Source organism: Colias eurytheme, chromosome 11 (genome assembly GCF_061535395.1).
Source record: "Colias eurytheme isolate Ceu_HAF_F1 chromosome 11, ilColEury1 Martin Lab GWU primary, whole genome shotgun sequence".
NCBI classification, from domain to species: Eukaryota; Metazoa; Arthropoda; class Insecta; order Lepidoptera; family Pieridae; genus Colias; species Colias eurytheme.
In genome coordinates this window covers 3,329,374-3,349,314 of record NC_142990.1, presented here as the reverse complement: position 1 = coordinate 3,349,314, position 19,941 = coordinate 3,329,374, and the positions used below count along the sequence as shown (strand labels likewise).

General features: G+C 31.6%; 1 protein-coding gene across 1 annotated transcript in view; it reads right to left on the bottom strand.

Moving 5' to 3' along the window:
* Positions 1-19,941, bottom strand: part of LOC149904422 (protein qui-1-like) — a 62,137-nt gene that overhangs the window by 13,664 nt on the left and 28,532 nt on the right. Inside the window, exons 2-4 of the mRNA XM_090107052.1 lie at positions 3,807-3,966; positions 2,601-2,680; positions 1,339-1,461 (exon numbers count right to left, since the gene is read on the bottom strand). Coding sequence (XP_089963178.1) covers positions 1,339-1,461; positions 2,601-2,680; positions 3,807-3,918 — 315 coding nt within the window. The 5' untranslated portion in view covers positions 3,919-3,966. The remainder of the gene's footprint in view (positions 1-1,338; positions 1,462-2,600; positions 2,681-3,806; positions 3,967-19,941) is intronic.

Sequence of the window (19,941 nt, the reverse complement as noted above, 5' to 3'; positions counted from 1 at the left end):
TTTTTGGTTATATTAATAAATACATAAAGAGAAAACAGTTTTAAGTCATAATGATATATTTAGAAATGCTTATGATTAGATCTAGAATTTAAGAAATGTAAGGTTAAATTAGTGCGAATAGGTTATCATCTTTAAACACAAATTATTATACTACTATAATATTATATCATATTGTGTGTTACACAAAATGTAAATAAGTTTACGGTTAACGATATTAGCCAACAACTCCGAAACCTTCCCTTAATTAATTCAAAAACAGAATTAAACTCATTAAGTAGATTATCGTTCAAAATATTTGAAGTAATTAAATGCAATCAATCAACTGGAAACCGCATTAGACGCTAATTAATCTATCAAGATGGATTTCGCAACAAGCTATCAAAGGAATATTTAACCATTTATATCCTCAAAACAATTAGCCTAACTCGAAACCATAATACGTTGAATCTTTTTTACATTTGTTTCGAACTTTATAAAAGTATAAAAAGTCATAAATAAAATCTACACTAGTTACGTAATTACGCCCCTTCATGCATTTTTGGAAGTTCTTCTTTCAAGCAGACATTCTTGATTCTTTTGACTTGTATTCAAGATTTAATATGTGCAATTACCTACACTGTGTTGTAACTAATTGCACTTATTAAATCTGTATGTGCTACAGGCTATAATTTACACTTTATTATATACCTTATTAAGTCCGAATTTATTCATTGTACGCATATTTACAATGCCTATGTATTAATTTCATTTATAGCATATAGGCGAGGATATTTTAGCGACAGAAAAATAGAATTTTCCATATCCTATTTTTACCTCGTTATCCTAAAAGTTGTTTATCGAATTCTCGCCAAGAGAATTGTTTTCCATGCGATGGCTGACAAGAGGATTTTAAAAGCTGAGCAGTAAACAAAAGCGTGCGAAAAATCCCAAAATGCTGATGCTAGTACGTATTAATTGCTTCCGCGAATTTCATCTTCCAAGGGTATATTTTTAAGTTCATTTTTTACGGAAAGGATGTTTTGTACGAAATCTTATTTTCTAATAAAAATTATCTGTAAACAAGTGTTTGGATTTAATCTATAGGAAATTGTTTAAAAATTAAAACAGGTTTTCATAAACTGTACTTATTACTATCATAATATAACCACGGAAACAAACATAATCGCAATGTTACCTACAATGTACTAAACACTGAATTTTAAAAACCTGCCTATTGGTTTATATTTGAAAACCATATTTCAATATTCTCCCGTAATCAAGCCAAGATAACCCTTCTCAAACAAACTTAACCATAACTGCTAACACATATGACATACATTACATGAAATTAAGCCTTACCAGAAAATACCCGGCCTTAGAGGTGCGATTACAGCATCGTATCTCGTCGAGATGATATCTCAGTAGCGCGGGATTAGCCTCGTCGCCGCCGTCCGTGCCATAGTGCATATCCACGAACTCGATCTATATAACATTATAATCTTTTACTTGGAACATTCTCAATAAATTTAATGTTTTTGTACATTGTTGGGACATTTTCGTTCCGTTTTCGTACTGATGGTAATGTTTGAACAGAGTTTAGCATCGTAAGTGTGTAAGTAATGTGAATTTCATTATATCTGATACATAAGTAAACCTAGGTATGATCGTTAATTCAGTTGAATATTTTCGTTAACTGTAATACTGTAATATCATTGAATTGAATTCAATTCAATTTTTTATTACCGAACCTACTTCTACCCTAATTATTAATACTTACACGTTAACACTTTCAAATATAAAGACTACCAATCTCACTACATAACATAACAATACATATTTTATAAAATCTATCCAATAAATAACAAATCCGAAAACTTTAACATTAGACCTAAGCTAACACAAATACTTACATTGTATTTGTTTTAAGGTCGTAAAGCAGAATCACGTATACCTTCCATAAATAGTGGACACGTCCTTTTAGCTAAATATTTGTTACTATTCATGCGGTAGTAAAGTTGGAATGGGGACCCAAGTTTGTACAATACCGAGTGCTGGTAACGGATATCCCAACCCAAACTTTTGTAATAAATTCTCTACTAAACATATTTTACGTTACGCCGTCATTAATTTTAGAATGCCCAATATATTTTGTGCTTGGATAATGTACAAGTATTTTCAACGGCATTTAACAAATACAACAACGAAAGCAAATTAATGTCGTATTAAACAAAATACTTCAAGTTATTCACGTTAAAGATTCTTACCTCCGTAAAAAGTAAAAATATTTTACGACTGCTACACGTCGAACGCCATAGCCCCATAATACATTCCCGCCAAAATGGCGCGCCGCGCGACTTGTAATTTTTTTTTCTCGAGACATTTACCTATTTTTAATGCGTTCGTAATTTATTTTCGGCTGGTGAATAATGCAGTAACTTTTTAAAACATAATTGTTTTCTATTTATTAAATTCTATGATTATTGTAGGATCTTTTTAAATATGTGTAAGTATAATTAGTAAATTGCCATTTAAATATAATAAGTGGTAAGTTGGTAATCTTCAAAACTTTTTTTTTATTCTATAATATAATTATTTGTATAAAAACAAATCTTTTTACTCACCTCGATATATCGATCATCGTACGTGGACTGCAACTCAGGCCCGACCAATTCAAGTGTCTGGCGCCTTTCTTCACGAAAATCTGTTATTCATTAATTATTGTAAATTAATTATTGTAGTATTAATATTTAATATATATAATATTATAAAAATATATTGTTCAAATTTTCTTATAATAATTTAAAGTTCAGTTTATATTTCCTTTTTATTGCATCAAGTTCGGACATACACCATAATAATATAATATAATTTTATCTGTAGGTACCTTAATGCATTCTATGCTCTATGCCCTATGGAAGTAGAGAATTTCAATCATAACAAATGTGTTAAAGGTTTGGTTAAAGGATTTAAATTTGGAATACTGCTTAAAGCAATCAATTAAATTAATTTCTATTTATTATAAATAGATATTACTTATGTAATTAAATTAACCACATCAAACGACGAGTCAAAAAGGTAAGTGATATTTTAAATATCGATTAGGTATTGGCAAATATTACATCTAAAATAGTGGGAAATCCAAAGATGTTGATGTTATTATTTGATTGAACGAAATGTTATAATATTATGATATTTTGGTTTAAGCTATGAAATAAAGAGCGATTAATGTGATAATTCCGAGATGAAATGGATTTGCCGGGTAGGATTACGGTCCTACGTTGTGAAAGCTATTTTTGGCCCTATGTATTTTATAGTTGAAATCGTAATACTTTGTAATGTACGATTGAATACATTATTAATTGTACGAGGAAAATTTAATATCAAATTGTCTGAAGTAGAAATATACCTTTACAAATGTAACGTCTTTTGTAAAGGTATATTTATTATTGATTATTGAAGTGGAACTTCTTTAGGCTTTATGGTAATTCCGTCACGTCATGGAGCAAGGCGACGATTTTGGTATCTTTGATGTTTGAAAGAAGTTTCACTTCTGACACATGTGCTCGTTACACACACTCTTTTTTATGCTTTGTTTTATTTTATACTAGCTTTCCGCCCGCGGCTTCGCCCGCGTTTTCAGAGAAAAACCCGTTCCCGTAGGATTTCCGGGATAAAACCTATCCTATGTCCTTTCTCGGGTATCAAAATATATCTATACCAAATTTCATGCAAATTGGTTCAGTAGTTCAGGCGTGATTGAGTAACAGACAGACAGACAGACAGAGTTACTTTCGCATTTATAATATTAGTATGGATTTGACACCTACCATTATAAAGCGACGCAATGTAGATTTTGACAGCGCGTGCTCCGGGCCACTTATCGCTCTCCTGTGTGAAACCCTGTAGCGCTTGCAGCACTAAAGGATCCGGAGCGCTCATTGCGCCCCGCCCCTAGTTTCACTTCACCCCGCACTCATACTCGGGACACTGTAACAAAATTGATATTATTGTATTGACGCCATGAAAAGGTCTTAATCTGATCTTAGCCCTAAGGAAGATAGATACAGTTTAAAGCTTGTATGAAGTATTTCTTGTTCTTTATATTGCTACGTTGCAGTTGTAGAAAAGGAATTCGCCAGTCTTCAGTTAAGTGGATTTTGGTCAATATCGACTTTACATCACAAATTTATCCGAAATAGAAAAACCGATTTATCACATTAGATTGATACAGAAAATCATTCCAAATATTATTTCCTTAAGTATTTCATGAGATTATCTTAATTTGTCAATCAACTTCCTTTTAACACGTTTCATCACATCTATAGATCCCGTCTATTTACTTTTCCGTTACGGAAATTCGTATAATCTTCCATTCGCTTTGTGATTACCTTTACCGTACCTTTCATTATAATAAATATACGTTGCCAATATTCCCTTCAACTGAGGATTATCCAAAGAAGCTTAGTAGAAAACATCAATTCCTATTTAAAAATAAACATGGTATTTACATTTGCTAAACGCTATTTATTTGAAAAATAAAAATACTTTCCTCTTTTACACAAATCTCATACATGAACTTCTTTTAAAGTTGAGAAATATAATACAAAAATAAAAACAAATCTCTAGACAGTTATGACTCTGTAGTGATACTGCGTAGTGCAGTTGGTAACAAATGATAAATGATCTTTTATTTCTCGCAACACTCATATCTACGTGAAATAAACGTAATAACAATTGAGACCGATACTCCCAGCATGAGGTAAATTTTGTTTATATTCAGCCCTCCTTATGCTATTCTATCATATGAGGCTTATAAGTGACACGCACTTTGTCCTACAAAAAGTTACGTATTACCTGTGGTATTACACTAATACAATAGGTATTAACAAAAAAAATACATTGAAATATTACCTACGCTATTTAGTTATATATGTATATATCGGATATTAGGGCAAATCAGGCTGGTGAGGTTTTTAAATAGAATTAAGCCCTTCCCTTAGGCAGCCGGTCAATAATAAGACCCATTTCAGTCAATTGCATTGTGGATTAAATTTCATTATAATTTTACTCCACACACAGAAAAACGTACCCACGTACATTCAAACACACACACACAGTGAAACGCACGTCTCACGTATTTATATTGAAGGTAACAAAAAGGTTCGCAATTTTCAATACGTACAAATAATCCCTCTTCAGAGTATTTTCAATCAATAAACCAATAAGAACTTTTAACGAGGGTAAGCTTTATAAACTTTTCGATATAAAAATCTACGCTTGCATCTATCCTTAAATTACACAGATCCTTAGAATTCACCAGATGGCACGCAACAACGTAAAAGTAGGCAATTATCTCATGAATTATTCAGAAGCGGGTAATTTACGGGTATTTTATAAGCACCTGTGGCGTATGCTTTCGCGTACATTTGCTGACGGCAATATAGAGCACATTTTGATTAATACTTTTTGCAAGTGATAATGGCAAAAATTAATCCATTTCATTTTGTAGCAGCTCATAATTAATACCAACATTAAAAAGTAGGTATTTTGGTATAGTATAAATAGAAAATAAGAATAAATACAAAACAATAAATCTATAATTATTTTAAACCTGAGTTTAAAACACTATCGCAATTCAATTAATAAGCTGCAATCCAGTCATTGTATTTTGACTTAATTGTAAATTGGTCCTTTCCGCATACAGATCCGCCTTCATCCTATACATTCATTAAATATGTACCTACTGCGAAGCTGTACACTTACAAAGCAACATATGCCCCAAATGTATCCCACAGAATTGTGTACTCAAAATAATGAATTACTTATGTACACGTGCCAGAAAACATGAATACTGTATTATTCTTTCAACATAAGCCCTGAAGTGCCCGGGCACAATAGCTTGCAATATTTAATCATCTTTATTGTGTTTTTATCGTTCTCATAGCACTATATTCATTGTGGTATGAGGTAGCACTTGTATCAAGTTTATTGTATTGCTGTTATATAAGTTCTTTCATATCATAGTAATATTTTGATCTACATGAGTGTTTTAGAATGTAATACGATTGAAGTGGTTTTAAACTTCATATGAAAAACATCGAAGTAAAACTCATTGCATGAATGTTGTTATACTTTAGTAAGTGGCAAGCATTTCACCCACTTATTTTATACTGTAATACAAAGTGCCTAAATTGAAGACTAATAAAAAAAGCGGAAATGACTCTATTATAGCATATTAAGTATGTTCCCTAAACTAGGATTGCGTGTTAATGGTATCTGAGATAGAGATGTTGATTTATTACGTTCCTGCCGATTTGGAATAGGCGTATAATGAAATAATATATTCTGTTAAAATTATAGGGTAGTATGTAGGCTATTAAATCACTTAGTGTATTATAATAGGAGCTCATGCTACGTATCTACAGCTATATTCTACGCACTAAAACATTGTTATCTGAAACCAGTACCTACGTAATCGAAACACTGATAGGTAATTTACTTTCATAATTGCACTTTTCTCATCAGAATTATCTTTTTAATGGTCTTTACCTAAAAGTTCATAGTATGCAGAAGTATAACAGACATCTGTACTTGAATTCGGGAACTGTTATTTATGAACGGCCAATTTTACCAATGATTTTGAATGCGATCGTATAATAGCACGTCTAACCAAGATAGAAGCTAAGGATTGCATTGCAACGTATACTGATATATGAACTGAGTTCAAATAAGAATCAGTTCAAATCCGTCCGAGGATATAGAATCCATAATAGAAACCCAGCACCACAAATTCTGAATAAATAAACAACTGCACCCTAAAGGAAAAATCCAGGAACACATAATGTAAAAGCCCTAATACGCAAGGGAAAGGCTCACACGTCTCATATTTGCGGTCAATATAGTTATAAAACAAAAGGGAATTCCCAGTGCATACATGTTGAACATACACTAAATATACAAATGAAAAGTTTAAAGTAAACAGCCTATGGCAGGAACACCTGTAGCGTGCGCCCAATATCGATCGCGCTTTGTAACGTAGTTCTATAACTCGGGAGCCGTTTTCATACTTATAATTCATTTATATTTTATACATTTTCAACGTTGGTAGAGATTTATGTGTTGACTTGATTACTTTAAATACTCTTTTTGCACGAAATTTTAAACAAAAATTTTTGAATAAAATACCTCGCGTGATTTTCATCGGACTATTTTTAAATGGGTATGATATTACTTTATGATAATATTGACTTTGTAAATGATTAAAATTGAAGAGGAACATATTTCATGAATATTAAAATGAAATCAATATGTTCGCCTGTGTCATGCCTGTGTTTATTATTTATCAACAACATGAATATTTTATAGAAGTGAAATCCTTCACAAAGGGTCATATAAATTTAGGAATGTGTGGGCATATAATTAACTCATAATTATTTCAGTTCCATAGCTATAATATTAAAGACGAGACACAACAATGTGGGCTGTTATTTACTTTATTCGAATCAGTGTGAAAAATAATTGAGACAAATTTTTTATCCGAGGTACGCGACGTCAATACATTTTTGTAAAAATTATGGATGAATCATCCAAGTATACATGTCATTAGTAGGTCAACATAATTTTTCACCGTTCAATTTCGACACATAATATTTGATTTTCCTACTAATCTTCCAATATAATATATAAATTTGTTATATATCTACCTTTAAGATGATATCCATCCAATTACATAGAATACCTACCTTCGAGTGTGCTTTGAGTGTGGTATTATCATAATTACACTAATTGATTTGCAAGTTCGGTTTAATTTACGTCAACGTCATACGACGTAATTAATTATTGTATTACGACCTAGTTCTACGAATTAATTTGCGGACTATACCGGGTATGACTCTTCAATATAATCATGTGCAAATTGGGATTAGTGAAGAGACACTTGATGTTCCATTGAATTCAAACTTCCGATTAAAAAATCATATTAAAACTAATATTACCTATAAAGGAGCAATTCACTCAGTAGGTATCAGTATCACAAGCTCTGACCACAGACCAATAAAAATAAAGAAAAGTGGCACGATTTTTTTGTTTGTTTATTACAATTGAACTCAAATCTATTGAACCGATTTTAAAAATTATCGTCGCATTATAAAAAATAGTACAATATAATATTATGACCTTTTTGTTATTCCGGATTACCGTGTCCATCCGGGCCAAGACTGGACTTGCTGATAGAACCTATCCGATAGTAACAGCCAGAGCCTAACTTTCATTTCATATTGGTTTCACTTACTAAAATCTGATTAAAATATTTCAAGCAGAATAATTTTGCAGGTTAACCCACAGGCTGTGACGTAATAAGCTCGATCCTAATCCCATCCTAACCACGACTTGGGGTCGTCAATCCCGTCGATCAATACATTTATTTATTAACTCTGCCCTGAAATACAAGTATTAAAAAAAACGACAGCTCGAAGTACATTATTCGTAGACGTTGAACGTTTATTAAACTGCAAAATATCATTTACTTGTAAACAAATAAAATTCTCATTTCACCAAAATCGTTTTACGCATCAACTTCATAGAAAAGACAGAAAATGACGTTACATGAATTTGATTTAAGGAGAATTTTAACGTCTTTTACCGGGAATTGTAAGCGTTTTGTCCGAGATTATCTTTTCATAAGCTTTCGCATTTTCGGTAAGCACTCATCCGCTCTTACATTTAAGCTTACAACATTTCATAAGTGATCGTTTCATATGAAGTAGGCACATAGGTACTACATACGTTGAACATACATATCTCAATCCTGAACAACAAAAAGCCTTTTAAAAAGCCCATTACTTCATATACCAAACTTTAGAATTAATGATTTTATTTATACTGGATACGAGATAAGAATGGCCATCTTGATACATGTCTGTGGGCCATCACCACTTTTATAATATTACTTCTTAAAAATAAATGTATATCAAATTATTCAAAACAAAATAAAAATAATCCCTTTAAGCTGATCCCCGGTTCGTTATAAATAAATATCCTTCGTATAAATCCCTATAAAAATAATGCCCTATAAATAAAGTTCACCTTTAAACTGAGAGCCAAAGTCAATTACGATAGCACTTATACTAGAACGCAGAACCGCAAATAAAGTGAATAAAACAACGGTTGACCTCATAGTTTGTTATTAACTCAGTTATCCCTCCCCCGAGTTAACCCATGTCCTTTCCAATTCAAGGTATTATTAAAATTATGATTTATTGATTTTACTGTTAATTATTTGATTTTCTAGAACACGGTATACACGAAGTTTTTTCAATACAAAACTAATTTGTGTCAATAGCATAGAATTGATATTGGAATCATTATCATTTGATACGATCATTCACTGATCTACGTTTCTAAATAATTTATTAACATTTCAATGACCAATAAAGCTCCAAACACAAAACAAAAGAATCGAAAAAATAATTACAACTGAATTATAGAGAAGTTATGTCATTATATAGTCACATTAGATATTCAACTTGTTCAGTGACCTACGATGCTTAATAATTTAAAATATCGATGACCGATAAGACAGAGAAGATTGATTATTTTTTGTATCGTTTGTGATATCTCTATATCTATAAAACATTTGCGTACCATCAATATAAAGAAAACATAGGTGTAGAAATTTAGGACAATGTGTATTTTCTGTATAATATTCAATTACTTACACAAACAAATTTCAATTTTATCTTGAACAAAAGCGGGATGGTGTACGTGCGATATCGCGGGGTATTAAATATCCATATATTTAACAAAGGTTGCCTACATAAACCCATTTCCTGAACAGCGCCGAAAAGGGTCAATCCCTATATAAATCCACGTACAATTAAAATTTATCAAACTTAAATATTTTCACAATAAACATATAGAGTTTGTTGTTTATTAGGCTGTAGGTACTTGTATTACCTATATATTCCCATGTATCATGATGATATTAAGTTAAAATTGGAAGAATTAAATTAAAATACCGCATAAATTTAAACAAACTGTTTGCGTCTGGTATCAGAAACTGATTCTTGCGTCAAAGGGAAATATAAATTAATTATATCAAAGGATAATGCATGGGAAATGTGCTTTGTCTGCTACCCAACGCTTGCTAATAGCAAATATCGTTATCAAAAGCATTATAAAGAGATGAGGATTAATTTCTTGCTTGTTTGTATTAAATAATCCCCGAAATTTTTGAAACTCACTTATTCTTTAATTCTTTCAATAGCAGAAGCGTAAGTTAGAACATAATATGATACTTATATAATTTTCTTATTTAAATTTTATTTGTTTGCATTAATTTATTACTAACAACAATTTGTCTATTCTCTTAACTACTTGACCAGTAGCAGATGCAGATTGTTACTTAATAAATTGCACATATTGTATTTGAACCGCATTTCTTGAGAATTCCTAAACTGTCTAGACAAATAATGCAGCTTTACTTGTATAGTTATTCCACAATGTATGGAAACATTAAATTAAGCCCCAGAAGATAACTTCTAGTGCAAACTACAGTGAAGCTTATAAATGCGATGTTAGCATGCTGTGATTTTCGTAAAATGAAACGTTGCAACACACTCTTAAGGTTTTTATGTTATTACATTAGCATTTTTTCAACTTTACTATAACATTTTATTAAAAGATACAAACAAGAACGTTGATCAGATTCCGATTATACTTAAGAAGGAAAATTAGTTCCTACGATATTCTACATAGGACAATCATTTTACAACCGGGAGGTTCTAGATCTGATCGCCCTTTTTGACGACCAAAAAAAATCACAAAAAAGGCTGTTTACTTATTTGTCAGTAGGTATTATTAAAAAATCGTTTTATGATACTTGATAGGATCAAACGTATCTGTCCCAGCAATGAAACACGATTATCTATTTTATTTCCTAACTACTTAATAAATTGCTTACTAGTAGCAATTTAATATTATGACTACAAGCAGCTCCGTTTATCCATGGCGTAATTATTATAATCCCTTAATCGTTGGATTTCCCATAACAATTTGCCAATAAGCGGTGTATATCGAGTCTAATGGAAATTGATTCTATCGTAATTTTGCAATAATAATATTAAAATCTCGTCGTTCCCACCGTATATTAACCTAATATTGGATATCAGATTATGTTTTAAGATTAATGATCAAAAGGGAAGCTTGTTATATTTCATAAATATGTGTATCATGTAGTTCTTTAGACGTAGGTAATAATAGGTATTATTATTACAGTCTGAAAAAGCCTCTATTGTTCTTAATCACCTGTGTATATAACTAATATTATAAAACTGAACAGTTTGTATGTTTGATTAGTTGAATGTGCACGCTTATCTCAGGAACTGTTTGAACTGGTTATTTGTTTCTGTGTTTGATAATGCATTTTTCGAGGAAAGCTCTACTTTATGCTACGACTAATAGAAGCAAAGTAAAACTCTTAATCGTAGTTGATTATATGATATAATATTTATGATGTCCATATTCATTTTTGTCGAACTTAAAAAACAACATAATATTTGGAACTTTAATGATACTATCATAATATTATGTATTTAAAAGTATTTCTATTTTGTAGAGAGTTAAACTTGTGAAGATCATATGAGTTTCTCTAATATTATGAACGATGGAATAACAATATATTACTTGAGAAAGTAGGGAGAAATGAAAACCGTATTTGAAACGGACTCTTCTCTAGAGATGTAGGTTCACAATAATAGATGGCACATTCTTTGTCCGATCGATTTATAACATTGACATGCCATATTTGTTGGTTAAAACTTTTTCTACCACTTTTTTAACAAGTATAAAATATTTTAAATTCGTTGGTACTATAATGGATTACAATAGATTTTTGTGAAATGAAAAGAACAAAGATATCATGTATTTTATTGCAAACGTTTAGAATCCAGTCTCCTTTGTCTCGTGGCCCGGCTACTCACAAAGCAAGTTTCCAAAACAGACTGGGTCGATACGGCTTCGAGCTCCTATTTTGTATTTCATGTAGCTCAGGTGAAGGCTTTTTCAGACCTATGGCAGTTTTAATCATATTACGTACAACCAACAACACGTGCAACTGATGTTAGACCAAATTCTGTCTGAGTTTCGCGCACGTGAAATTTAATTTCAATCCCCGCTATAAATTGAAGCTTAATAAAAAATGCTTTCGGTATTTTGACACAAACATTTTCAATGTAAAAACACAGCCATTTACTTTTTTGGACGTTATGAAATACTTGCGTTTCGAGCGCAAATACTGAAAAAGTAATACAAAGAGTTAGAATTAATGAAATGTACATTTTAATTGTATGAGTTACATAATACATAAAAGTAAAATCGAGAAAAGTTGAAAGCGGGGCGACCTATATTTTAATTATGAAAAGCATAAATGAATTATATAAATTATGTTAAATTTTTCAGCGGTACAAGAATTAAAAACTCGACGTCTATCGTATTTTAGCTTAGATGGATTTGAACACGCGAAGTTACGTTGCGAAAATATAATATTCTACTTTATTACGGAATTGCGTGCCGTGAAAAAGGTTTTCGTTGATGTGGTATGGAATAAAACCTTAAACTGTTTGCGAACTATTAGCTACTAACATTCAAACCTAAACAATGGCTGGTGGGGTAGACAAAGAAAGAAAATTGTACGTAAGCATGGCCGGGGACCGGGGTGCTGGTAAAACTCGTAAAGCATTTAACACGACCTAAAATCTGAAAATGTTATTTTCAATAAATTTTAATGTTTATAAATGAACACATGTTTAATATTCAAGCCAGAAATTAATGCGATTGAAATTTAATTCAATTTGATGTTGAAATTACAGAGAAAATTTCCAAACAATTTCCAAGAACTGCTAGAGCTGCTAGCATATTATTAACAATACTCTGTTTAGGTTTGTGTTTCAGGTGATTTAGATTTTTCATCATTGAAATTATTTGAAATTTCCATGAACTGGTTATGAATTTAAAATTAGTACTTATATAGGTAACGTAATTATTTGTCTAGGAAAAATGTAAATAAACATTTATTTGCGTGTTTTCGGTAGTTCACGAACTACCTAGTTAATTTAATTCTACTTAGTTCGTGGAAATTGTTTTCATTGAATAGGATCACCTACATATTTGATGCATTTAGTATTGATCATGAGTTTTTAATCACCATTAACTTTAGAAATATAAATACTAGCAGTTCCCAATCCCGTGGGTTACTTTGATAAAAGCCTAATCAACTATCCTTAGTCCTTTCTCAGTTCTCAAACTATCTCTGTACCAAATTTCATTCAAATCGATTTAGTGTTTAGGTGTGGTTTAGGCGTGAAGAAGAGACGGACAGATAGATAGAGTATTTTCCCATTTATTATTTTTACCATATTTTAAAAAGATTGCCATTTTGCATGTCTAGAACCATTTAAATATTTACCGTGAAACATTATATTAGTACTAAAGGTTGTCATTTGACGATCCCGCCCATAACGTCGTTAAATTAATACTTAATTTTGCTATAGAGAAAATTAGGTATTTATCTTAATTTTCATCAGAATATCGCTCTTAACTGTATCGTTAGCAGCTATTCTGTAAATATTTGCTATAACGATAATTTATATTACTGAGCATATTTCGCAATTACCTACTTCCATAAAAACTTGTATGATTTCAAACTCACATCACAAATAAGTATGTAATAAAATGATTCATTACTTTCAGTATTCAGTATACCCATCATTGTTTACAATATAACATAAGAATTTAGTACATTATATAATATTACCATCATCATAAAATTATCACGTAGGTACTCTGCGAATAACCACTCAAATAAATGGAATTTTAAATCACATGCCGGGAGCGAGTACAGCCTTCAAGTATAGATTTAACAAACGAGTGTTTTTATTTTTTATATATCATACAGTATTTGCTATCCTCATCCTACTTTACTAAAGTATAATTAAATTGACAAAAGTCAGGGAGTTTGATGATCCTGATAATTCCTGTTACTGAAAAGTTGATAAAATTACACCTACGTCAGGATATCTACAAGACGTACAAAATATTACTATGCACACCTTCGAAAGAGGTCCCCAAAGTAAATTTTAGCCCTGTATTCTCTGAGTTTTGGTTGACGTGTTTCACCCTGAAAATAACCATAAAAGGCAACCATTAGAAACAGCCCCTCTATAGCTATAGTTAATATTCTGAGGTGTCTATTTCCTTTCATTTCCTATCGTAAAAACGGCAAAATTTCAACCGAAAGGAAGCCACAACGAACATAGCTTTTTGGAGACATCATTCATATTTAAACTGGGAATGAATAGAAATCTTTCTACCTTAATGGTCCGACTCTCCGAGCCATTAAAATTTGGATCTTTCAGCCTGAATAAGTTTCTTTGACACAAATATATGGCTCTGTAGATATTCACTTGCCATTGGTATTAAAATCAAATTTTGTTCATTTAAAGGTATAATGAAAACCAGAAATTTATTTTCAATTTTATCTTCTTTCGACTGTTTTTATTATTTTTTATGAAAATAGTTAAGTATAATTTTTTTTACTCATGACAAAATGATCGAGAGCGATCCTAATGATTTGCGGTGAAATGCATGTTGTTTCAATTTTAATTTAAGACGCTGCATTTTGTCTCCGCTAAAGTAAAGCGAAGGTTGTATGTAACACTAATTACCAATTTACTAAGATTTGTAAACCACAAGACGGCAGCGCAGCTAGAATTACTCACCTTAATTAGAATTAGTAGCTAAAATACACAATACACATGCTTACTTTCCTTACAACATTGTATGTAGGTCCCGGAGGAAAACTACTTGAAATACCTACTGGAGATTTTCATATTTTATTGAAAGGGAAAATTCCTTTGTTTTTAAATAGAAACAGAACCACATAAGTATAAGATTTACGAAAATTCAATTGCCACGTGCGGGAATCGAACAAGCTAACACTCGTTTTATTACAGTTAAATTTGCTATATATATAGATATCATATACAGCCATACAGTAGGTATAATTTTTTTCAAGCGAATTTTACAAGTAATAAAACAACCAGCTTATTTTTTCAATTTTTAAATTTCAAATAAAATATACAAATTCGCAGTTCAGGTTAAATCCAATACCATTACGGGATTTTTGCACAATGTAATCCTTAGAGTCAGGCGAATCAATACGATGTTGTGGAATCCATTACATTTCGTGCTCGCAAGGTAACTACCCAATATTTTACTTTATCCTCAGATACGATTTGTCTGAAAATTTCCCTTTTCAGGTTTGATAATCAATAAGAATTTTACAATACAAATGATTAGCTAATAGGCGCCCCGTCGGTCGACCTCGTCACCGTTGGAGAGATGAAGTCCAAAAAGATCTGGACACCCTTCAAATAGAAGACCTCAACACCAGGGCGCTAAGGCGCGAAACCTGGAAACTTTTGGTGTCGGAGGCCAAGATCCTCTTTGGGTCGTTGCGCCGTTGAAGATAGTTGAAGATAGCTAATAGTAAATTTTAGAAAATTAATTTATTTAAATATGGCAACACAATATCCTAGTGTTCCTCAAAACTTTACTACTACCTAAAACTATAATATAATTACTATCCATAATATGATATGTATTTGTATTTTCATAATCTTAACTTAAAGAACGTAATAAGAGAAAAAATCAGGTCATTGTTTTCTTAAATTTAAGTCGTTTAGGTTATCTCTAAATAAACAAAAGTCAGTAAATACGAGACCATTTTGTGACAACAAATAAGTTGGCTCTGTGAGTGCAGAGTACACTTACGCCCTCCCTATGGTGTAACTACGTTTCACATTCAAATATTTGAATATCTTTTCAGTTTTACTGTTATTATTTTATTTTATTTTTAAAGTGAAAATTTTATTACATCGTCTCAAACTTTTTGGTCTGTGTAGCGCATGTCGCGAGACGGTCGGATGCCGAGTAGGTATAAAGCAGTGTTCGGAAAGTTTGACTTTTACCGTGGTTTCATAAAACCACACAACATTTTTTTACTATGGTAAGATTTAGTACAAATTTCCCTATTGAGAATACCTACATATACGAAGATATTATTACAGTACAAAGTAAAATATGGCAGATATACGTTAAAAACAACAAATTCCACCTCAGTATAGCATTCTTTCACCTCAAGTGCTTACACAAAATGTCGTGCAATCCAACAAAAAGCCGAGCCCAGTAAATTACCCCGGCGTTTTATACATTTTGTCATGACATGTCAATTCAATTACACGTTGAAATTCACACGAATGTTTCTGACAGGGGCTTGACGTCACCTGCGGGTGTAGCTTCTATTATTTTTACTCGTGCGGCGAAGTTAAACTAATTATTTTCCTTTTAAAAAGCATTCATGGGGCATAAAAGAGAACGCGCACGGCACACAAATGAATGGACACAGAAATATAATATTACGAGGAAAATGTGCTACGAGTAGTAGGTACTACAATTAAAACCCTTTGTTGGGGATAGTAATAAATGAATCGCGGATTTTGGTAATAAATATTTATTTATCTAGATAATATATTATTTAGTCAGGCAATTCAACTGCCACTTAATTATCCACCTCAAAAGTAGATCGTTAGTTTAGCTACTAATTAAAACATCGCTATATTCACACAAATGATTTATTTGTGGGTGCATTTTTAATGGATTACTTTAAATATCAACACAATTTCACTTTGAATTTACAGCACCATTCGTTCAATATCAACAAAGTTGTAAAGTGGAAGATGTGCATCAACGATGCCATTCAAATCTGTAATCCATTTTAGGTACATTCGAATTCGCATTGAATAAATATAAAGCGCACAAAGCGGTGCACAACGCCGCAATTCTATCTTGCTCCGAATCAACATATTACATCGAAATTTCAAAGGCAGACTGTCACAAAATTTTGCTTTGTTGTTGTCGATGAAATGGTGTAGGTACCCGGCTTACCACAATTCTCTACGCTTCCTGGAGTATTGCTCGGTCGGTATCAACTTATGCACAATACTGATACGATTACTGATTCCACGTTCGTTCGGATACGTGCTGCTGAATAGTGATGCCGCAATTAGTGAGAGCGTAGCGCTTATTGTGGTGCTAATTGGCGTATAATTTTCACTGCAAACAGTATGTTAATTATTTTAGGAGTCAATTTTCAACCGTTATTACATATGTACTTATTGGAAACGGCCATTAAAGTTAAAACGATCCAACGTCAACGCAAATTCCAAGAAAGGAAAGATTGTAATTTTAAAAACTTCCCAGACAACTTTCAATGGCGATCAAAAACTAATTTAATGAATTTTGTAACAATGAATTGAACTTTCTTCATTAGCATAGAACTTTATGAATTGAAAATGGAATCAAATAGTATTTTCCATTAGTTTATCTGAAGTGTATAGCTGCAGGAAAGTGCATAAAATGAATAGTAATTGTTTTTCTAGTACTTAAGCTTGCAAATGTTTGAGTGCAAGAGAGCAAATAGCAAATATATTCACACCATAAAAGCTAAGAAGTACCTGCGTAGTGAGCGTTATGTTAGTATTAGGTAAACACGTCTAGGATTTTAACGACATAATGTTTTAATATTACTAAACGTTGGTACAAAGAAGTTTATATTGCTGTTATTAAATGTTTATCGTGTATACTGTATAGGAATAGGATATAAAGCTTTATATTTTTGGTATTTCATTCAACCGTCCCATTGCTCGATCTGAGCGGAATATTAATGATGAAATAGCCTTCAAAAGACAGGAAGAAAATATCGATTCCGATACGTGGAGAGGATTGAGAAGTAGCCTAGATTTGCTGGCTTCTAAATATTCACAAGCGACGGGGAAATGGATTTTGATATTTATATTTAGATAAGAATCTATATTTGTGACTCCAAATGAACGCTCAATTTGATTTATACATTCAAGTTTATGGGAATATCAAATGCATCACGCGGTTTCTCAGTCTGATTCAGAGTGTTTTGAAAAAATTGTAGGTACCTATTGGAATAGTTATACTTGGCACATATTGGAAAATATACCATAAGTAGATAGATTTAATTTCCGGTTTAATTTGACATGGCAAGGATGTTACAATAAGTGCAACCAATATAGAGGTATTTTTCGTAAGATGCGCTACAGTTGGTAGATCTATAATCGCTAACATAATATACGATTCTGAAGGACTATGTACAATCAAAGTTATACACTTTTATTTATTAAACGTCAAGGCATATTTTAACTACGTCTGCGTAACGTTCCAATCGTGAATCATGCTGAGACGAAATCGGCCGTCTATAAAAACCGAAATAGAATCTAAACGTATTCATTTACTTCACCATCTGTGAATATTGTTGAATATTTTACTACACTGCTAACTTTGGCGTCAACGATAAACAATAATATTATTGTTATGTTCTGTTTTAATCGCCACTCAGACTTTATAATCTTTGCAATATTTGCTGTAGATTTATAAGATATCTAGTACTTGCAAAAGTAGGTATTGCGTTAGAAGAATTCACGTAGCAAATTTTTAAATGATTTTCTTATAATCGATTGTCGACAGCTGTTGTATGTAGAAATATGAAAGAAAATATTATATTATTTATGTTTTTGAACGCCGTTACCAAACTTAACTTTTAGTATTTGTTCGACTAACAAGAGTATTTAATAAAGGATCATATTAATGACCTAACTATAATATGAACTATTCGTCAACCGTGTATTGTGGGTTAACAAGATTACCAATAATTTGAGCAATTAATCAACTAAGCCTTAGGAAAACTTTCAAGGTAGGTATGGATAACCCGTTTTGAAATTAATTAAAGTTATACCTTTGAATTAACGAAATCTTTGTTGCTTACAGGTTACAGATTGTTGGTGGAAATAGTCCGAACATTTATACAGAAAATAGAGAAGACAGTTTTCATTGGTTGAGTAACTCTACTCATTTACAATATTATTAAAGTGAAAATAAATTGAAAATGGATATGGGAGTCCCAAGTTTTATATGGTAAACTATACGAGAAGTCGGAACAGATCAGGCTTTGAGTGTCTATAAATAAAGAGTAAAAAATATAGGCGGTATATTTAAATTGGCAAACCACGATCTATTTTATTCTCAATCTTTATTCATTTCAACTTACCTACTAATAATTATTATACGATTAGGCTACAAAACATATTAAGCAGTTTATTCAAATTAAATAATCTTGTTGAGTAGTTATCTCATTTTAAAAACAACATTAGATTTATGTCTGGCATTAGTTCAACTTATGGACATGTTTTTCTCATCTTACATGCTTCTGGAATGTTGTAAGTCGTATCCCTTTTCCGCAAAATAAATATTTCCTTTATTTCATTGTATCTTCACTTGTGCCTGACAATATCTTGTGTTCTGGCTAGACTCCAAAGAGATTAGACGCCGTGGCCTGATAGATGCTGACAATGAAGGAAGTCTTATAGGAAAAGGTATTTATTTATTTAACCTATAGACCTTTTTTTGGTAACCTAATAACTTTTACTTCAAATAAATGATTTAGAAGTAAGAAAAACAATAAGTTTGGCAAAGCACCTGTAACGCTGCTAGTATTACAAGCATTAGTGTGTGGTGACCACTTAACATCAGGTGGCCCTGCCCCTATGCTTGCTCTGACATAAAAAAGGTAAATTCATTAAAAATCGATTTTTATCATTGTATAATGAAAACAAAGCTGGCTATATACAGTTTACCTTTTTGTTAACCCTAATCAAGGGGTGAAAATACAAGTTACATAGAACAATGAGAGATTTATGGCCTTTGTACGTTTTTCCTTAATGGAAGATTTTCGGTCTTTCTAAGCTTTTAACGGCACTTAAAACGTAAGTAGGGGTTTTATTTCTTTTTATATGTAATTATTATTCTATTTTCTGGAAAGAT